Source organism: Polyodon spathula, chromosome 14 (genome assembly GCF_017654505.1).
Source record: "Polyodon spathula isolate WHYD16114869_AA chromosome 14, ASM1765450v1, whole genome shotgun sequence".
Classification (NCBI taxonomy): Eukaryota; Metazoa; Chordata; class Actinopteri; order Acipenseriformes; family Polyodontidae; genus Polyodon; species Polyodon spathula.
Window position 1 is genome coordinate 28,810,107 of NC_054547.1, and position 21,448 is coordinate 28,831,554.

General features: G+C 37.6%; 1 protein-coding gene across 34 annotated transcripts in view; it reads right to left on the minus strand.

Moving 5' to 3' along the window:
• LOC121327141 (disks large homolog 1-like) overlaps nt 1-21,448 on the minus strand; it is a 187,648-nt gene that overhangs the window by 26,157 nt on the left and 140,043 nt on the right. For 33 of the 34 annotated variants that reach the window (XM_041270955.1, XM_041270969.1, XM_041270967.1 and 30 more), the window contains 3 exons: nt 13,659-13,815; nt 12,705-12,807; nt 828-942 (listed from right to left, as the gene is read on the minus strand). In XM_041270955.1, the coding sequence (XP_041126889.1) occupies nt 828-942; nt 12,705-12,807; nt 13,659-13,815 (375 nt within the window). Of the gene's footprint in view, nt 1-827; nt 943-2,384; nt 2,643-12,704; nt 12,808-13,658; nt 13,816-21,448 lie in introns of those variants that run through there. The other variant, XM_041270986.1, reaches the window with a different exon arrangement.

Here is a 21,448-nt window from a genome sequence, read left to right on the forward strand (position 1 = left end):
CTGTTGTTTACTTTTTATTTGAGGACGCTACAATCAGTATACTACAACACAGGGAGGCTAAACTACGGAAGAATATACAGTAAGGGTTTTGGAGTAAAACTTAAATATTTTGTGGGATACTGCAACTTTAAAACGCATATGGTGCATGGTTTAATGTGCATAATGTGTGTGCTTTTAAGAAGCATATTTCTAATATAAGCAAGGAGAATTACAAGTCACCAATTAATCAAACCCGTCTTACACATCTGCTGTAATAGCATGGATAATTACTGTATTTTCCAACATTACAACCCTTCACAGAAAAAGTCAGAAACTCATCCCACAAAGCCTATAATGAATACATTTAGCCGTGAAGGTCAAAAAAGTATTTTTTCCATCAAGGCTACTGTGCATCACCTGATATACCACTATTTCTTCCATGATCTTTCTTAATAGTGGGTAAAATAATTCAGCCATTAACCGTATCGACTGCTTACCAAAAGCAGCTCTGTGTTAACGTAAAGACGACGGATTGGCTCATGTTATCCAAAAAATAGTTTTTTTTCAGCTTGTTCCAGTAACAGATAATAATCCACAAGATGAATATATAGACTGGTTTACAAATCACTGTATCTATATATAAAGGAGAGACAGCAAGTCAGTCAGACAGCCTCTATTTAACCTGAAATAATCATTTGATACCAGCACTGCCTCTGCTAAAGAAGTTCATTAACAAGTTTCATCAATAAGCAAACAAGATAGTTAGTCTGATTATTGTCAACACCTACAGTACCTGCCATCTTGTTTTTTCAATGGGGGAAACCCTGCACCACGGGCCGAGTTCCTACCTGACATAGAGTGATCTCTTCTGGCTGGTCCGCAACGACCCAGATCCTGAGCTTACACTGCTGTTCATCATCTGCTCCCGTAGATCATGGATTTTGGCTTCAAACCGACTGTATTCTAGAAATAATGGGATCAAAAAGGATTTTAGATATTTGTATGTAGATCATCTTAATATAGGTCTTCTTCACATCAGAGACTCCAGAACGACCCGCCTCTTCTGGGACTATTCCTCAAGATAGATCACCTGTGCAGTCATGGATACAGAAGCACCTGCCAATCAAAAGACTTCCTTTCAGCCTTCTATCAAGATTGGTCAGATCTGCTGTTATGTGCTTTTTTTTTTTTTTTTTTTTTTTTTACTGAAACAGACTGACATTTTGTATCACAAATGTGTGTGTGGCATCTCTCTCACAGATGTTTCTAAGCACACACATACCGTGCAATTTTGACTTTCTGGTATGTTATCACCACAAAGCACGGCTCTCCTAATCTAATCTGTAGCACCAAATTAACACAGCTGTGGAGGCAATGCATGGTTATAGTCCTATCAATGAAAAGCAGCAGCCACAGTTAGTAAACCCACATTAGTAAACGGACACCTCTTTTAATGAGGTCAATATTTCAAATCCACGACTCCAGTAAGTGGTTATTGTTGGACAGAATACAGAATTACAGGCTGCAGTGCATGAGGGAAGTGATCATGCCTGGTGGCTTCTTTACTTATTTTAGGTATTGCCATTTCTGTTTGGATTAGACATCACTCATTCGTCAGGTTTATGTACTCTTTTGTTGTAACCAACCATCCATTTAGATAAAAACTGTGTTCTGCAGAGACAGTAAGGAACGCCACATTTTTCATGAATTATTCAAATGTCGTGGCCTACTTTGAGTTAATGTTCTCTGCCTCTCTACAGTATCCTCCTGTGTTGTTGTATCACATTATGAAAGACAATAGACACCATTTCTGTCAAGCGTCAAACTATAATTGGCATTTCTGCACTCCTCACCTTAGCACATGATTAAATTTATGGTGGGGATGAGTCATAATAATAATAATAAAAGTGGGTCTCTTCTTTTAAACGTAAGGATAACAAATCATATCCAACATTAATACATACACATTGTTTTTAAAACTACGGTGCATTGGGAAATACAATACATATATAAAAACAATTAAAATATATTTTTAAATGTATTGTAAAAATATATCAGTAAAATGAACAGATCATTTTGCATAATGAGGAACACAAATAAGGATCTGCTTTTCCCATCTCCACAGATGTGCAGCTCTTCAGTACAATGGCACTCTGCAAACACAAGAGACTTGCAATATATACCACAGCAATCAAAGTTTAGCAATGCTGCAAAACACAAAAAAATGAAAACCATGCAGAAAGTACAGTCACTCTAAACTATCTTACCACCAGCAATTGAATCTGATCTGAGACAGATTAGCATTACGGTTTAAACCAGCAAAGACCCCAACAGCATGCTGCTCATTTATCACCCCTCCTCAAACAATATAACCTATAAATCCCCTTGCAGTTCTCTATACTTACACTAATCTTTCCTGAAGGACAGAATTCTCTCCCTGTAGGATTTCAGCAACCTATTTAGTTTACAACATCTGCAGCCCCCTCAGATCTGAAACTGGTCTGCTGAAGGAAAGATCTACATTGTGCTCGTCCACTCTGCCCGGTGTTCCATGTGACTCTGAACAGCGTGAGGCACACAGATACAAAACATCAAGACGCCAACCTCCCGAGCTAAGGCAGATGGATCAGCAGCCTTCTCCACCACAACGATGAACAGTGATTATCTTCCTCTAAGGCTGAGTTGCAGTTCAAGCACCCTCAGTGTAGGATCACAACAGATGCTAATTGGCTCTGCTATTCCCCCACCCCCACCCCTCCTCCCCACCTCTACTCTGCTCATTCACAGCAATGTGCTACAGGCTCACAGACACAAGCACAGTATTCTTACTTCAATAAGAGTCTTTATAAAATATCTTTTAATATTATGGATGAGATCAGTATTTTTTTTTTTATTTTTACTTTTTTTTAATCAGTGAGCTAATCTGTCTTGGTTTAATAGCTGAATTAAATCATATTTAGGAAAGTGTAATATCGTTAAAGTAAAAATACGATGAATATTGTACTATTCAAATGCTGAAACGAATTATACATAAAGTTTAGGAGAGCTCTGACATTTTAAATCTGTGGCTTACATGGCAACAACCTTGTTAAATCATATAGAGCCACTAAAACTTCTAAAAGGAAATATTACAAAAACTGTGATACCACAGTGATATCTAAACTTCTAATATATTTTGTTGAATGTTACTTTGTCAAGGTACTCTTTCATCCTTTTCAAAACCTTGTACTCCAAATTGCCAGAAGCACAATTTGTTTAGAAAGCAAAAACATACAATAAAGTAACCAAACCCAAGATTAAATACATTTAACTGCAATACTTGGTCTTTAAAATCAATTCTCATAAAATTACATATTTTATGTTTACTTGTTTCAAAATAATTTGTTTAAATATGTAACAACCAAAAATATGTTTACTGGTTAAACATGTCTCAACACAGGGATCATACCCTGCTGCAAAGCCCCAGGACAAAAATACTGCCACTTTGGAACTGTGACAAGTTTTACCTCGATGCAGTGCATAACAGCTCCATGATAAAGAATGGATACCTCAGAGGAGCTGTGCTTTAATAATCCCACAAGCTCTTTCTTCATAAAAAAAACCTGGTTTAATTGTTTGTGCCCACCCGCAGCAACCTACAGAAACCCTTTATACAACAATCAGAAGATGAGCTTGTTAATGATGCAGACAATCAAGCTTGTATTTAATTAAAAACTTTGCTTGGACAGTGGTATTCAAATACCATGTTAAAAAATAAATAAATAAATACAGTCCACTGATCCACCTACATATTTTCCACCCAACCAGAAAGTTTGAAATATGTTATTTTTAAAGCTTTTTTAATTGAATTATTAATGTACAAAAGCAACACCACCACCCGGAGCGCACATTAAAACCATTACAATTTGGGATCACCCCCATCACCTGCACAGATGAAGAGAGTTTTTTTTTCTGCAGCATTTGACCTTTTTGCTGCTCGTTTTCACCCCTGTGAATACTGCATCTATGTGAAGTCCCTGGGTATATCTAATTGCCAGAAGCTTTTTTTTTTTTTTTTTTTTTTAAATAGGGGTTGTTTGTTAGCTAATGAGGATTAAAAAGTGAAGTGACATTTTGTGCTGGGCTGTGACTAGGACCTTTTTAAAATGCACAAAGTGGAATTCCTGTTAATGGCTACAAAGCCATGTTTTATTTTACTATATTTTTCCACACACTAACTAACCACCCACCTGATAGAAGCTTTATAGTTAAATCAATACTAAGGCGAAGAAGCTCTTACTGTTTATCTAACCATGCTTGGCACATTTATTATCACACTACTGCAACACTTTTTCCTCATGTTTGAAACAGAAAAATGTGTTTGAGAGATCTAGAAAGCATTACAGACCGATGATATTCACGCTCACACAAGTTCCTTTAATCTTGTACATTTGCTTTTTTAAATTTATTTAAATTAGGATGTTAATGTCCCAATATCAGATCTAATAAATAAAAAAAAAACATGTATTGTCAAAATATTAGTTTTGCATCTACAATTATTGCAGGAGATGTATGTTCTTAATATAAAGCCATTGTCTACTGATTTAAATGAACTAGCAGTAAGAGCTATACCAGTTCAAATACATAAGGGCTGAAAGCTAATTATACCAAACAAGGTTACATTTATTTATAATCATGTTATGAAGCAGACAGAAGTTACACATTTTACAAAAAAGCTAAAAACAAAACAAATGTCAAGTAAACTAACGTTTCAGTCAGCACCTTCTTCCGTGTTAGCCGTGAACAGGATCGTTTTTTAAAACCTTGAAAAACACCAATAAAGCAGGCTTCAAGGTTTCAGGCAAGAATTCTCAGATTATTGCAAACAAGATAAACAAACAAAAACGTTCCCAACCTTTGATCCACCCACAAGAACAGCCTTGGGAACATCTACAGAAAACAGTACGCATTTATAGAGTTTACTCATTTCATTTTTCATACCTGATGTGCGTCTTTGGAGGGCTGTGTCACAAACCTAAAAATATTGCCAAAGGATGATTCAGAGGTGGCAGCAGAGTCGATACACTTTAAGGCTGATTCACAGCTGGCAGCCGTCAATGCGTGACGTAATATTGAGGAGCTGAGAATGGGTTTTAGAAACAAGAAAGGCCCTTCCATTTAACTGACAATACGTCATGCAAACTACGTTCCTTAAATAAAAATGAAGAATAAATGTTGTGCAAGCTTGATTTAGAGAAAATGACCATGTCGACAGCAATAAAAAAAAAGGTCTTTAAACAATGTGAGGAACATATTGATCTACACAAAAAGGACATTTCTAAAATGTTTTTGGAGGAATAAGACTACATTTTTCATAAACTCACACAATACTATTGAATGAAAGCCAATAATGAAGAGCCTTTGTTATTTCAAAGCACTGCAAGACTTGTACGATGATATTAGCCTTCACTTTGACGGCGAGTCTGAGAAATATAATTCTCTCTGTCCCGTCAATGACCTTTGCAGATATTAACACCACCCCAGGGAAAGAGCATGACTTCCCTTCAGCAATCTTTCCAGCCTGAGGCTCTAGTTTCTCAAGACTCTGTATAATTAATAAGCCTGTGTAAAAACCTTGTCACGCAGGACACAATAAAAAGAAAGTAATCATTTTCAAGCATAAAAAAAAGGAACTAAAATTGTTCTTAAAAAAAAAAAAAAAATCAATCAAACTGACATTTAAATTTGACAACAGCTGGCAGGTAGTGTATGCGTGAACAAGATTTGTAAAGCAGATCAGGCAACACCACAAACTAACACAGTTTATCCTGACTTGTAACGGCTTGGAGATGGTATTTAGTAATGTTAAGATATGCTTGTTTCTGGGAATGCATTTTGCAGGTTATGCCCATTGGCCGAAGTGCAGCGGTAACCATAGAGCTGCTTTTCCTGGCCTGTTCACAACCAGACAGTTGAAAATGCATGAAAACACAAGCTTAGTTATGAAGGTGCTCATAAGGTTTTTAGTAATTACATTTCTCTAGGTACACAAGTAGACATCTGTGACTGGTTGTTTTGGTAATTAGTTTCCACTAATATGCCAATATAAATGCACATATATAAAGGAGTTAACATCATTACATAGACCTTTTGCTCTGTTTTCACCCCTTTTCAGGTTTGAGTGGCAGAGCAATCTAGTTGACAAGTTATTGAAGCATTTATCGTCACACAGCTTGACAGAGAGATCTGTTAACAGTCGTTACAAATCCTGGACTTGCAAGGTGCTGTTTGTTACTGGAAAGACGATATGATACTGCAACCTCCATGTAGTTCCTTGCAGAAAAACAATTGACAGGTATAAATATATTTCTCACCCCAGAAACAAAGGCATTTATTTTAGTGCAAAATGTATAATGTGTAAACACACACCCAATTTTAACATTCAAAACAATTTGCTTGTAAACCGTTTGCATCTTTAGAAATATTTTACATGCACACAGAATATATTTAACTCCAGGTATAACATCTATTAGTTTTATTGACCTTGGTATAGTAGACTAATGATGTAGAACAGATATAGATACAGATACATTGAATTTAATTCACAATAATTATTTAGATTTTCCATTGTAACCTGCAATATGGTCTGAGCCAAGGCTAAAACTTCATAGCAACACTAGTTTAAAATTATTTTTTTTTCAGTTAATCCTTAATGATCAAAGCCTGACTGCTTTTTAAATCTAAAATGTGAAAAGCTCTTGCAGTTCAAGCGGTACACTTATATAACCACTCACAACTAAGCAAAACCTTGTCTACTTAAAGTGCTTTTTTTGCACACTTAAAAAGATCATGCTAATTTGGAACATCAACCCAAAAATCCATTTACTTTCCCAAGTTATTTTCAAAGTATATCCTTGAAGTTGAACATGTATAAACAGGCAAGGTTCACGGCCTGGTTCTTTCTCGGTGTTTACGGAGACAATTGTCAGGGAACGTTTCTCCTCACCTGGCAACACATTAGACCCTACAGGCCTGGTGCCCTGTGAACTCAAAGTGGACCTGCAGGACTGGCCATTGCCCTGCAGGGGCTGAATGGTCATACCCCGTAGAAACTCAGGGTGTAAACAGCACTTGACTTGGTCGTGGGATTGAAGGACGACCTTTAGTTCTCTTGAGATGTGGTGGAGATTGCTGCAGTGGGGACTGTCTAAATAAAGGTGGGTTAAATAATTGGGCACACTAAATTATTATTAAAACGCAGTCAAATAAAACGTTTTATTGGGCAGAGTGTGCTGCCATTGCTTAACATCTGCATTACCCAGAGATGTTTTCAAAAACAGAAACCCCACAAAATACAAGAGCCCCAGGTCAGGAAGTGCGCCGTTTTAAATGTTAAACATAGCTGAAAATCAAAGACGATGCAAGGAATAATTCCACAAGGCGGACTGCAACGGTGCGGCCTCCAGGGTTCAAATGTACCGTCAAAGTCTAAAATAAAAAACTCTTCAAAATGTGGACATTTCGTTATAAGTGTGAAGTCAGGCTTTGAAATAAAGGTTAACAAAGCTGGCATCCAAAAATAATGCCCTAAGGATTTATATCTATATTATTAATTGCCTTTTTTTAAGAACACTCAAATGAGACCGAAGTGAAAATGACACGCGTTTCAAAAAAACACGAGGCTGTAAATGGCTGAATATTTTAAACATATAAAGAAGTAAATTAAAATGCTTACGGACAGAAAAAATGTGTTTTTGTACAAGTACTGTTCTCATGTCCCTTTGTATAGCTCACAGTGTGAGTGACGGGTGTCAGCAAGTACTTACTGTGACAAAATGTAAACCATGTTTATAAATACATATAAAAATGAAAAATGAAAATTCTGATCAACTTCCCTTAATTTAAAAGGGACATCTGAAGGAACTTTGCTGGGAGTCAAACTGGAAAAACTCAATGTGAAATGCATATTCTTGACTGACTGACTGAGAAAAAGGAGATGACACTGACAATGGTATTTACCCAAGTAACACACACCTAGGTGTTAATTAGGCTACTCAAAGCTGTGACTTGGAAAATCTCTTGGTTCTTTATTTGTTCATTTTACTTAGAGATGGGGCTGTTGTAATGTTACTAGTCAAAAGTTTAAAAAAAACAAACAAAAGAAAACCCAAAACTTTAAATGTAATTTTATTAATGCACGTGTTTCTGTTTATCTTTCTTTACCTGCCTTTGAACTTGCTTTGAACTAGCTTGTCTGGAGTACTCTAACTGGCCAGACTTCCTCATTCTATTCAAACCATGTGAAGTGATCTTCCAACTCTGCTTGTCCAGCCTACACTACATATATAAATGTTGTCAGTGGGACCAGCCTTGTTGTAAACTATAGCTTCACCTTCATTTCACAGGTCTAAACTTACCTGAAAAGTTACCTTATCCATGGTTATATTATGGTGCACAACTGTGAAATGCATCTGTGTTTCTCAGCTGTGCCTTTTAAGACAGCCATTTTGAAATAAACCACAGTAATGAACACTATGAAGATAATTGACTTTCATGAACGAAAACGCGCAGAATATGCACCGCACACCTGATCTGTCTAATAAGCTCGAGGAAGTCCTTAGCTGCAACCATCTGCGCACTCCATTCCATTTAGGTGAAAAATGCACTTCAAATTTAATTATGAAATCTCCAAAAGTATGTGCATGCTTACAACACACCCCAGTCCCTGCTGATGAGAAACATCTGCATAACATGATGATGCCACCACCATGCTTCACAGTAGGGATGGTGTTCTTTGGGTGATACGCTGTGTTGGGTTTACGCCAAATATAACGCTTTGTATTTAGGCCAAAAAGTTCCATTTTAGTTTCGTCAGACCACAAAACTTTTTGCCATATGGCTACAGAATCTCCTGAGTGTTGTTGCATACTTCAAAAAGGAATTCAAGTTGGGCTTTCTTGAGTAATGGCTTCCTTCTTGCCACCCTACCATACAGGCCAGATTTGTGGAGTGCTTGGGATATAGTTGTCACATGCACACTTTGACCAGCCTTGGCCACAAAAGCTTGTAGCTTTTGCAAAGTTGCAATTGGCCTCTTGGTAGCCTCTCTAATCAGTCTCCTTCTTGCTTGGTCACCCAGTTTGGAGGGACAGCCTGATCTAGGCAGGGTCTTGGTGGTGCCATACACTTTCAACTTCTTAATAATCGTCTTGAGTCTTTGCTTTGAAATGCACTACCCAGCAGAGGGAACCTACATGAACTGCTGAATTTATCCTGAAATCATGTGAATCACTATCATTTAACACAGGTGGAGGCCACGTAATTTGGTGTGTGATTTTGAAGGCGATTGGTTACACCTGAGCTAATTTAGGATTACTATTACAAGAGGGGTGGACACTTATCCAACCAAGCTATTTCAGTCTTTAATCAATTTTCTACAGATTTTTTTTCATTTGGAAGTTGTGGGGTAGGATGTGCAGATAAATGAAAAAAAAAAAAAAAAAAAGATTTTAATGCATTTTAATTCCAGGCTATAAGGCAACAAAAGGTGAAAATTTTGAAAGGGGGTGTAGACTTTCTATAGGCACTGTATGTGTGCCTGATTATTCCAGAGCATTTAACTAATTGTGCGCTCATGGTAATTAAAAACAGATACCAATTTTCATGTGCATGTAACCTGAACACTTGTACCAAAAGAAAAACTGTATACCCACACATTTTAGCCAGCTTTGTCCTTGTAGATAACAATGTTGGAGAAGTACAAACATAGTTCTAATGACTAGATTCTTCTGGCAATTCATTATCAATATAACCGATGTAGCGGCACAGTGAATCTTGATCAGTAGGTGGCACTGTGGTATTGCAGCAAGCAACGATCCAGCTCTCTACAGACTGCATGAAACAGATACAGCTATAAAAGAAGCCTTGCTCGTCTCTGCCTTTTGTTTATGAAACAAAAACACAGCTTTCCAGGGATGCATACCCCATTGTAATCCCACATCTATTCATTTTATAAACTAATACATTCTAATAGGGACACTGTGCAAATGTTGATATTTTTAATTTCATTAACATTCATTTTTGCAAGTATCATTAATGAAGGTTTCTGGAAAATTGACTATTCTCTAATGGAAGAAGACTTCTCTGGCTGCATGGTATTTTACCATCATATTCCAAGAACAATTAAGAGAAACATTTGTACAGTAAAAAAAGTTTATTATCTCAAGAACCTAATTAATTTAATGATAATGTTCTTTTACTAAAACTAATATTGCACTTGGTATGGATTTTAATATCAAAAGTCTAAGCAATATACAGCCTTCCACACAGCAGCCAAACAGGTATCACTGAAGATGTGTGTACTGCAGCAGCCTAGGACACTCTACTTAATACTTGTCATATGGAAATAGCAAATGGTTAATCATTTAACAGCCTATCATAATATTTCCAACACACTACAGACTCTGAGCCTGGATCCAAATCTAACCTTTCAGCACAGATGCTGTGGTGCACAAACCCACATAAACACAATGAACATGTTGATGTATCTGACTGAAGCGCAGATGCTCTTCTGGGTGGCATGTGGGAATTTAATCTGCCCCTGCAGTGAAAAGAAAAAACGGTTCTCTTGGCCGAAAGTGCTACTGACAAGGGTCTGTGCGGGCTACTGATTAAATGGCTGTGCACAGCTCATCAGATGCGGAAGGAAGCGCTGAGAAGCACGCCATGGTAACAGCTCTGTGGCAAATGTTTGTACAAACATTAAAAAAAAAAACATCTAGTCAGTCAAGAGGAAGAAAAGCGATGAGAAACAATTTCCTGTGGTCTGATTCAGATTATTCCATTTAATAGCTCCAGTCCCAGATTCTGTTCGCATTTACTTAGTTAGTTCACAGTTTTACAACAAAAGAAGGGGCAAACTTCTTTCACTAACCAGCATAATCACCCAAAACTACACTAGGCTAGAAGTGACAGAGGGCTTCATGGCTTTGTAGGCCTTGTTTATTATGCAGCCCCTTTTGCATGGAGATCACACCTAAATAAGACAATCACTTTGATTAGCCAGTTTTAATGGTTTACAATTTCCGTACTGCCATGACAGTCCTACGGCGATTGAGGGAAGAATTAAAAGCCATAAAACACTGCCTGCCTGCTGTCAACAGCCTACTGTGAACATATAGAGTACTTGCATGCAATCATCATACACCGCCACCATACTGGGCTTTACAGTATCAAGTGTTCATCCACTGCTGTTCGCGTTTTGTTGAGTGAATATTCATGGTGGTTTGACAGATGTTACTGTTATTTTTATTATCATGGACTTCTCTTGGAAGAATTACATTGAAAAGGTAACTGTCTACCAAAAAGGTGGGACCATAAAAGGAAAAAACTAGTTTTATATGTGCAAAATACAGCTCTGTAATAAACAGTTGTGAAACCTGTTGGGGACTAGATAGCTCCACACACGTCTTGCATCTGCATCACTGCTCACAGCATCTTTACTTTCATTGAGGAGATATTAACACAAAGCCACGCTATACACGTGGATGCACAGGACACAGAAAGCACAAAAGGACAGATTTTCAGGGGTTCTTATCCAACCTGAACTTTGACTGGTTTTGACACCAAGTCAGATGAGGGATCAAATTCTGCTGAACCTTGTGTAGTAATCATGACGAGATCTCCCATCGCCTCTTCATCGTCTTTGCTAACAGTAACGCACGCAGTCTGGTGCTTTACTGAACTCAACAGATTTAGAATCGCTGCCCGGTGCGCTGCTGGGTCACTAGTGCCAAAAAAAACTATATTCTGATAGTCAAATAGAGCACAAATGACAATTCTTTACATTTGTATTTTCACTTATCTTGGCAAATCAGGCTTGAAATAGCTTCCAACCCACACAGCGCTTTTCTAAATGTTTATTTTATTTTACTTAACTGACAGTATGCAAGTTGACATTCAAGGAGGAGTGCCTACCAGATTAAAAAAAAATAACTGATTTGAATAATAGTACCACACCTGAAGAGACAACAGTACCGCACCAGAGCAGACTGCTTTTGGTCAGGCCTGACATGAACTGAATGTACTGACAAGTTAGTAGAGAAAGACCCTGTGTATATTTCCAGCTCAACATTGTCTTTCCCTCTGGGCTTGTTAGCAACACAGAAGGCATGGAATGGCGCATGACTGATGCTTAGCCAACAGCAGTATTTCACTGGGATCAGCACATTTGGAATGACTGAATAATCAATAAGACATACACTTTCATATACAGCATGCTAGAGTGAGGTTTTGATTGGATGAGATTTTGGTCATTAAAAAAAAAAAAAAAAAAATCTGATGTTACATTCCACAATCACTTTCAATTTTACACCAAAAAAAAAAGTGGTGTCAGTTTACTGTTTTCCAATAAATAATACTAACAAACTACAAAACAGTATTTAACTTTCAAAAGCACACTACTACGAGTGTACTGACCCCCGACCCCAACCCAACCCGTATTAAATGCAGTGGTGTCAAATGGCCACTAATTCTTATATAGCGGGGTTTCAATTTGTTTTTGTTTAGCATAATAGAGTGAAGGAGAAACACTGGGTCCTAGCCACATGCTGTCCCAGAGTTACTCAATGAATTATAGTCTATGAATATTCATTGAACTGGATGGTTGCTCCAGGCACAGTTGACCCCAGGTCCAATTCTAAAGGCTACAGACAGCACCCCCTAGGGAGTGTGGCCCTGGCACTCACCCTCTGGACGATACTGAGCGACGATGGTGACTGTCTGGCCTGCATTCTTCAGAGCTGCAGCGGCCTGCTCGTGCGTCGCACTCCGAAGGTCAACACCGTTCACCTGCATTAGAGGCAAGTTAACAGCATTAGAGGCCTCCCCCAGGGAACCTGACACAGCTACTGATCTATAGCGATATACATTACCCCAGTGACATTTCTCAAAAAAAACCTGACATGCTTAATGGTGGCCATTAAGTAAAATTAGAGGCAGTACAGCATTAGCACTCTTCAAAATTAATTTTTCATTGCAACTGCTTAACCCACTCCGTCACAAGTGCTGACTAACTTCTAAATAATATTTAGCTTTCGAAAGCTCACTAAAATGAAGGTGCTCACCCTTGTGGTTCATGCATGCATGCTCTTTAAAAAAACCTACAATTACATTCCACAGTATTCAGCTCTGCACTCAAACCCTCTTAACATATATATCGTAATATCTGTGCTCCATAAAGCAGCCTACAGAATAATTTTTGTTGTTCGTATTTGCAAAATATATTACACAGACACTCCACACTGACGATTCGCAGATACAAATGTACATACGAACATGACAGTCTGGCTCTGTAAAACTTAAAATTCAGATCTTGTGTGTGTTGTTCTGTAAGGATTAACATATTGCAAAATGTTCTCTCCCCGTTTTTTAGATTATTCTTTTTCATGCTCCAGTGATTTCTAAATCTGAGTTCCCTTTATCACCTGCCTACGACGACTACTATACTGTGAGTTAGTGGAGGTTACTAGCCTCTGCAACGCTTTGTAGAGTTATTAGTACTTTAATACTACTACATAGTAGCTCACTAATGGTAATAGCTCATACGGCTCTTAAGTCTGTGTAGGTATGAACATGGAAACTTCTATAAATTTGACATTTTAATTTCAGTGCTGATAAGTGTTTATTGAATGCTGTCTTACAGAGACAATGCGGTCTCCTTTCTTCAGCTCCCCACACAAGTCCGCTGGCCCTCCTGCCAGAATGAAGGAGATGAATATCCCCTCTCCGTCCTCTCCTCCAACGATATTGAAGCCCAGACCTGTGGAGCCTCGATGTAGCACCACTTTTCTAGGCTCCCTGCAAACATAGATGGTAAATGCAATGTAAGAACACCACTTTTAAAAAGGTGCTGGAGTTGAAAGATGTTTAAATACAATCTTAAGGTCTCTTGGTTAAGAGAAAAAGAAGGGTAGGAACTTTTACTGCACTGGGTGAGCATTTTTTTTTTAAATGTTTAAAAAGTAGCTTTCTTGATTCAGTTTGGGGAAGTAAAATAAGTAAAATATGACAGAGAATTATAAAATCAGCCCTCAAGGAAAGTCTTTTGAACTTGAATGTGATTTTATTTGTTAAAATTAGCATTTTAAAGCAAGTACGGCTACAAAAATAGTATTATACTGTAGTTAATCTAAAGAAACTTCACTGCTAAAGATCCTTGACATTTGTCTTCCAATTTCTTTACATTAACTAAAAAGTCGCTAAAAACTATGATTTAGAAGAAAAAAGCAGGACAATTAAAAAAAATTAAGACATTATATAAGAATGATGTATAATACCCAAACTTTCATACAAAAGCCTCATTTTTGCTCAGTATATATAAAAAAATGCTGTAAAATGCACTGTACTGTGATTATTTATTTATTTATTTTAATATTAAAGCAAACATACATTATTAAAACAAGTGTACAGTATAAGCTCATTGACATTTTTTCAGTCGACTATGACTGTATGCATTTATATTACTTGAGATGTTACTACTCCCTCTACTGGAGCCTATTAGAGCTGCATCACACCAGTAAAGTAACTAGGCAATGCAACACTGTATTCTGCCATACTACGAATTTCATCTGATAGAGAAAAGCAAAACATTCAGAATCTGTTGACAGCTCCCTAAACAAACTTAATGGGTTCACACACGGAAATAACTGCAAATTATGGCACTTTGCACCAAGCACTGAAATGTGCAGCAGTGGCAATTCTTATATTTATCACTAGAGGGCATAGGAGAACCGTTTATTCTTCAAATTACTATTATTGATGAACCAGACTTTTAGTGATAAAAGAAAATAAAAGAAATCTTCACAGGACACAATGGGTTAATATTGCTTTTAGAAGACTAGCATAAAATAATGAATTGTTAATAAATTAAAAAAACACAACAAAAATGTTAAGATATGAAAACTACAAGGTGGGATTTAATCAAAAACACATTGTCGTTATTCTGATAAAAAAAACAATTCTGGGTCTTTACAATATTGAAATAGGTCATTTAAAAGGTTAATAACTTTCCTTCATTTATGAAAATGTCATTGTGGAAACTCATACATTACATAAAAATAAATACATCAATCACGCCAGTGTTAATGGGAGTGTCCAAATAAAATCTGTATTTAAAAGGTGTGACATCTGATCACACTGCTTTCTGATGCAGTGCAAATCCTTCCATTAAAATGGGATTTACCAACATAAAGCACTTACAATATGCATGTCAAACTGGGGCATTTCTACCCCTCTCATATAAAATACTGTTAGGAGATCATTACCATCTGCCTCACTGCCTACCAGCAGTCTGATGACTTTCAAATCTCTGTTCAATGTCTCCTTCAAAAAAAAAAAGAGAAAAACAGAGCAGCTCTTGGCTCAGGGATGTTTATTAAAAAGCTGTTCTCTCATTTCACAAGTAATCCTGACCTTGTTTTAGCACCTATTCCTTTACATATCACTTTTCTCCTAATTACATACAACACTGATACCATCCAATTCCATTTTCAAAGAAAACTGTTGACAGCCAATGCATTAACTGAAACTACACACTGTCACAGCATGATTAAAATGGATGGAGAGAAAAACACATTAGCAGGGAAGTCGTACCTACCGCATATTAACAAAGCTAACCCAGTAACACTCAATTACTCAACTTGAAGACACATGGCAATCTCTGCCCTGAAATAAGAGAATTGCATTAACTGTTTCATTTTGAAACAGTCACTAAAAGGGATAACACATTCCTCCAATTTTACTATTTAAAATATACACTTTGATAGAGGTCCGGTAGGAAGCTTTCTCTTGGCAGGTGATGCCACGTTTTGCTTCCACGACTGTATAAATTACTGATGTTTCATAGGGAACAAACATGGCAAACAATAAGAACATGGCTACACCCAGCAATGGTTAAAAGGTGACACAGCTTCAAAAGGGTTCAATGAGGTATGCAAGCACCCATAATTCACTGAAAACAGTGCATGTCAATGCAGAATTTCTTTCAGTACACCACAAAATGGGTAACTGTATGAAAGTCTACATTAATATTAAAATGAAGAGCTAATGAAATAAATCCAGGACAAGCAACAGATCCTTCCAGTCTGTCTGACATCCAAGGTTCTTTCTCCTCTATGGTTCCCTATGGCAGTCCAATAGAAATCTTGACATACACTCAAAATAGTATTAACAGAACAAAATAGCAACCTTTAGCAATTATAGCTCTAGGTAAAACTGCTTTTGGGTAACACACTGTAGACAAACTGTCACCAAGGCCTGCTTTCAACAAAGCAGGCCTGTGGCAAAGTGGTTTGCAGTGTGCTGGTGTAGGGGTGATGCTAAAGACAAGGAAAAACAACAAACTGCTGGTGAAATGATGGTTTAATTACTTGTAATCCAGTCTGATGACAACAGTAAATAACTCATAACAGACAATACACAGCGTGGTGTATTGCTCTGTTTAATCTACAGGTTCAGTTCCAAAATAATAGTTCCGATATATAAAATCACCAATAATAAACACACTCACACACAATCACAAGTCCATAGAGAGTGCTGTAGTGCTCGTGGTGCAAATACAATTAACCGTGACTCAAGTGCAGCGTTGTCCGGGTTTTGTGCTGGCCTGTAGCGACAGCTCCGGATAGTGTTAGCCATCTAATAACACCCCCCCATAACAAACAAACAGATCACCTCACTACATCCCCTTATATATCAATCTGGGAATGAATTGTCTGGCCATCCAGTCCAGGGCACTCAGTTTCCTTTTCCCTTACAGGTCAGGAGGGAGATTTATCACCAAGAATCATTCTGTCTCTGTCATAACGCATTAGTATTCGACACTTATTGAAAGGAACATTGAACATTGCCGGGTTTTAACAGATACAAACTGAAGTGCAGTGTGGCTGAGTTTGTTTATCACTTTTGCAACAAGTTTTTTAATGTTTCTTTTTGAAGTTCCAATGCCGACTGCTCTACTGTGATTTAATCCAATTTCCTTCAAACACCGCAGTTTCCGAATGCAAGCAAATGAAGGAGTGTGCTGTAGCAGGGCAAGATAAAATAATGAAATGTAAATGTATTCAAATAAACAGAAAGCAGCCATTTCCTTGGGGGTGGGTAATTGGTATTATTCCCCAAAGTGCAATTATTGCAAAGCTGCAGATGAGTCTGGGACAGGGAGATGTCAGGGATCAACCAAGTGAAAATGTGGATTTTTGTTTTGTACTGTAGCAGGTGAATAAATATCTCTGTAACAGTAATGGTATATCCTAAGTTGTTCTTACCTTTTTATCATTATTATTAAATTAGCCATTCAGCAGTCACTTTTATCCCAAGTGACTTGGAGACTAGGAGTGAACTATGCCTCAAGAACTGCTGCTGCAGCAGTCACTTCCAACAGGACCTCAGTTTTAACTCTCCTCCAAAGATAAGATATTAATTTAATCTCTTCAGTTAGGGAACTGACTTAATAGGACTAGAGGTTGCACATTATACCTGAGTAAGTTGTGAAAACAAAGTTAGAATATGTTTTTATTAGTCAAAAGTATGCAAGTACAATGCATCTCCCTGCATGGTTGTAAATGTAAAAATTACTGCTATTGGTAGCAAGAAAACAGAGTGACAAAATATGTGTGGGCAGGAGCCTTCATAAAGATTACGATACTCAAAAACTTGGTAATCTCCAGCTCAACTAATAAACATGTGGCACATGCACACGTGAACAGACAGGCGCCACCTTACTCTAAAAGCACCGGAAAGAGGCTCATTACATTCTCAGATTCACACAATTAAAAGTGTGCTATAGAACACATCGCTACTAGGTTTTGTCACAGTTGGATGAGTAGATTTTATGTACACAGTCTTCTCTGTGGTCAGGGACATGCCCCACGAGCAGTAGTAAAGTTCCATTCTTCCACCGATTAATCCACACTGTGAAAAGACAGTCGAGTCTCTTCCCTGCAGTCTGATTCTACCCCAGCCAATTCTGAGAGGAGTCTTATTCTACCCCAAGCTATTCTGAGAGGAGTCTGATTCTACCCCATAATTGGATAGGAACAACACAGAAGAAGCACACATAAGAAAGAACTCTGCTGCAAGTGAGTACTGTAGATTTCTCATTGGAAACAATACAGCTATCACCAGAGAAAATTAACCATAATAAATCTTTAATAACTTTATCTGTCAGTTTCAGAGCTCTTAGGCAGAGGGGAGATTCTCCAGGGAGCCTGAAGAGGTCCTCTCAGAATGGAATAACTGACAGCAGCTTTGACTCGCATTAGTTACAGAAAGAGTGTCATGGAGTCAATCTCAGAGGTCCCTAGCAGATCCAGAGCATGCAGCTCAGACAGGCTCCCCACAGGATAAGGGAAGAAAAAAAACCCCAGGCAAATTAAAGAGTCTCAGCTGGTACGTTTTGGCAAGATACAGTGTAAAACAATTAATTAGGCTATACAGACTGTATACTCTACAACACTAACGAACAAGGGTAAAAGTTACAATAGTGTTTACATTCTATCTGCAAGTTTGAATAAGATGGGAGTGGAGAAGAAAAAAAAAAGATTTCCACAAAAACAAATATATATATATATATATATATATATATATATATATATATATATATATATATATATATATATATATATATACACACACACACACACACAATACTGTGCAAAGTTTTAGGCAGGTGTGAAAAAATGCTGTAAAGTAAGAATGCTTTCAAAAATAGACATGTTAATAGATTATATTTATCAATCAACTAAATGCAAAGTGAGCGAACAGAAGAAAAATCTACATCAAATCAATATTTGGTGTGACCACCCTTTGCCTTCAAAACAGCATCAATTCTTCTAGGTACACTTGCACACAATTTTTGAAGGAACTTGGCAAGTAGGTTGGCCCAAACATCTTGGAGAACTAACCACAGTTCTTCTGTGGATTTAGGCAGCCTCAGTTGCTTCTCTCTCTTCATGTAATCCCAGACAGACTCAATGATGTTGAGATCAGGGCTCTGCGGGGGCCATACCATCACTTCCAGGACTCCTTGTTCTTCTTTACGCTGAAGATAGTTCTTAATGACTTTCGTTGTATGTTTGGGGTCATTGTCATGCTGGAGAATAAATTTGGGGTCAATCAGATGCCTCCCTGATGGTATTGCATGATGGATAAGTATCTGCCTGTACTTCTCAGCATTGAGGAGACCATTAATTCTGACCAAATCCCCAACTCCATTTGCAGAAATCCAGCCCCAAACTTGCAAGGAACCTCCACCATGCTTCACTGTTACCTGCAGACATTCATTCGTTGTCCGCTCTCCAGCCCTTCGGCGAACAAACTGCCTTCTGCTACAGCCAAATATTTCAAATTTTGACTCAACAGTCCAGAGCACCTGCTGCCATTTTTCTGTACCCCAGTTCCTGCGTTTTAGTGCATAGTTGAGTCGCTTGTCCTTGTTTCCACGTCAGAGGTATGGCTTTTTGGCTGCAAGTCTTCCATGAAGGCCACTTCTGACCAGACTTCTCCGGACAGTAGATGGGTATACCAGGGTCCCACTGTTTTCTGCCAATTCTGAGCTGATGGCATTGCTGGACATCTTCCGATTGCGAAGGGAAGTAAGCATGATGTGTCTTTCATCTGCTGCAGTAAGTTTCCTTGGCCAACCACTGCGTCTACGGTCCTCAACGTTGCCCGTTTCTTTGTGCTTCTTCAAAAGAGCTTGGACAGCACATCTGGAAACCCCTGTCTGCCTTGAAATTTCTGCCTGGGAGAGACCTTGCTGATGCAGTATAACTACCTTGTGTCTTGTTGCTGTGCTCAGTCTTGCCATGGTGTATGACTTTTGACAGTAAACTGTCTTCAGCAACCTCACCTTGTTAGCTGAGTTTGGCTGTTCCTCACCCAGTTTTATTCCTCCTACACAGCTGTTTCTGTTTCAGTTAATGATTGTGTTTCAACCTACATATTGAATTGATGATCATTAGCACCTGTTTGGTATAATTGTTTAATCATACACCTGACTATATGCCTACAAAATCCCTGACTTTGTGCAAGTGTACCTAGAAGAACTGATGCTGTTTTGAAGGCAAAGGGTGGTCACACCAAATATGGATTTGATTTAGATTTTTCTTCTGTTCACTCACTTTGCATTTAGTTAATTGATAAATATAATCTATTAACATGTCTATTTTTGAAAGCATTCTTACTTTACAGCATTTTTTCACACCTGCCTAAAACTTTTGCACAGTACTGTGTGTGTATATTATATATATATATATATATATATATATATATATATATATATATATATATATATATATAGTGCCTTGCAAAAGTATTCAGACCCTCAGTTTTCACATTTTGTTGCTTTAAAGCTTGCAGTCATGACACTTTGAAGTAGGAATTAACATGAGTTATATACACAACCTACTCCACACATTCAAAGCAAAAACAAATAAGTAAATAGATAATTAATATGAAATACAAATGGAAAAGTCACGTTTGCAGAAGTATTCAAACCCTTTGCTGTGGCAAATCTAAAAAAATTTCAGGTGCACTAAGTGGCCTTAACGAGCCACACAATTAGTTGAATGACCTGTCTGTGTGCAATATTAGTGGTTCTCATGATTTCAGAAAAAAAAAAACACCTGTCTTACTTCACAAAAGTAGCCTATATGGCAGAGAAGAAGGAAGCCATTACTGAATACTTTTGCAAGGCATTGTGTGTGTGTGTAAATAAATGTATATATAATTTGATCCCTACAGGTGTAATATACATGTGCTTACTAAAACTGCTCCGCTATTACTTCAGCATTTGTTTACTGAAATGACAAGAGTATACAGTTTTATTACATAATGCTTTTTAACAAACTGCTGGAAAATAATGATTGCTTCCTTCAAGGGGCTGCAGGAACAGATGTTTCTTCCTCCAAAAAAAGCTAATGGCCATTTCACACCTCATGAACCAGGAGAATCGCCCACTTCAACTTGTTCTCAAAGAATTTCGAACGATTTACAAACCAAGCTGGGACAGTACACAGTGTCTGCTTTTCATTACTTTTCAGTTTTTAGAATACCAAACATTTGATTTTAAAAACAGGTTGAAAATGGTATGTGTTTAGGATGATGAAGTGCAATTGGGTTTTGTAATACATGGCTGTGGCAGTGGGACAGGTGCACTGGTGCACCCCTGGCAAGAGCAAGCCATTTAAAAAAAAAAATACCTGGGACGATATAGAAGTTGTTCAACTGTGAGGACTATGTAAGAAATGTGCAAAAAACACACCTTGAAAATTTCACATAAGATTTGATCAAGGTCTTCTCCTCTGTAATTTAGTCCTACAGCCACAAGATGTCAAGTTTCGACTCAACCTAGGCTAAGTAATTAGCAATAATTAAACAATCAGTCCACTACATCAGATCATTAGTAAATAACTATGACCTGACTGATTCA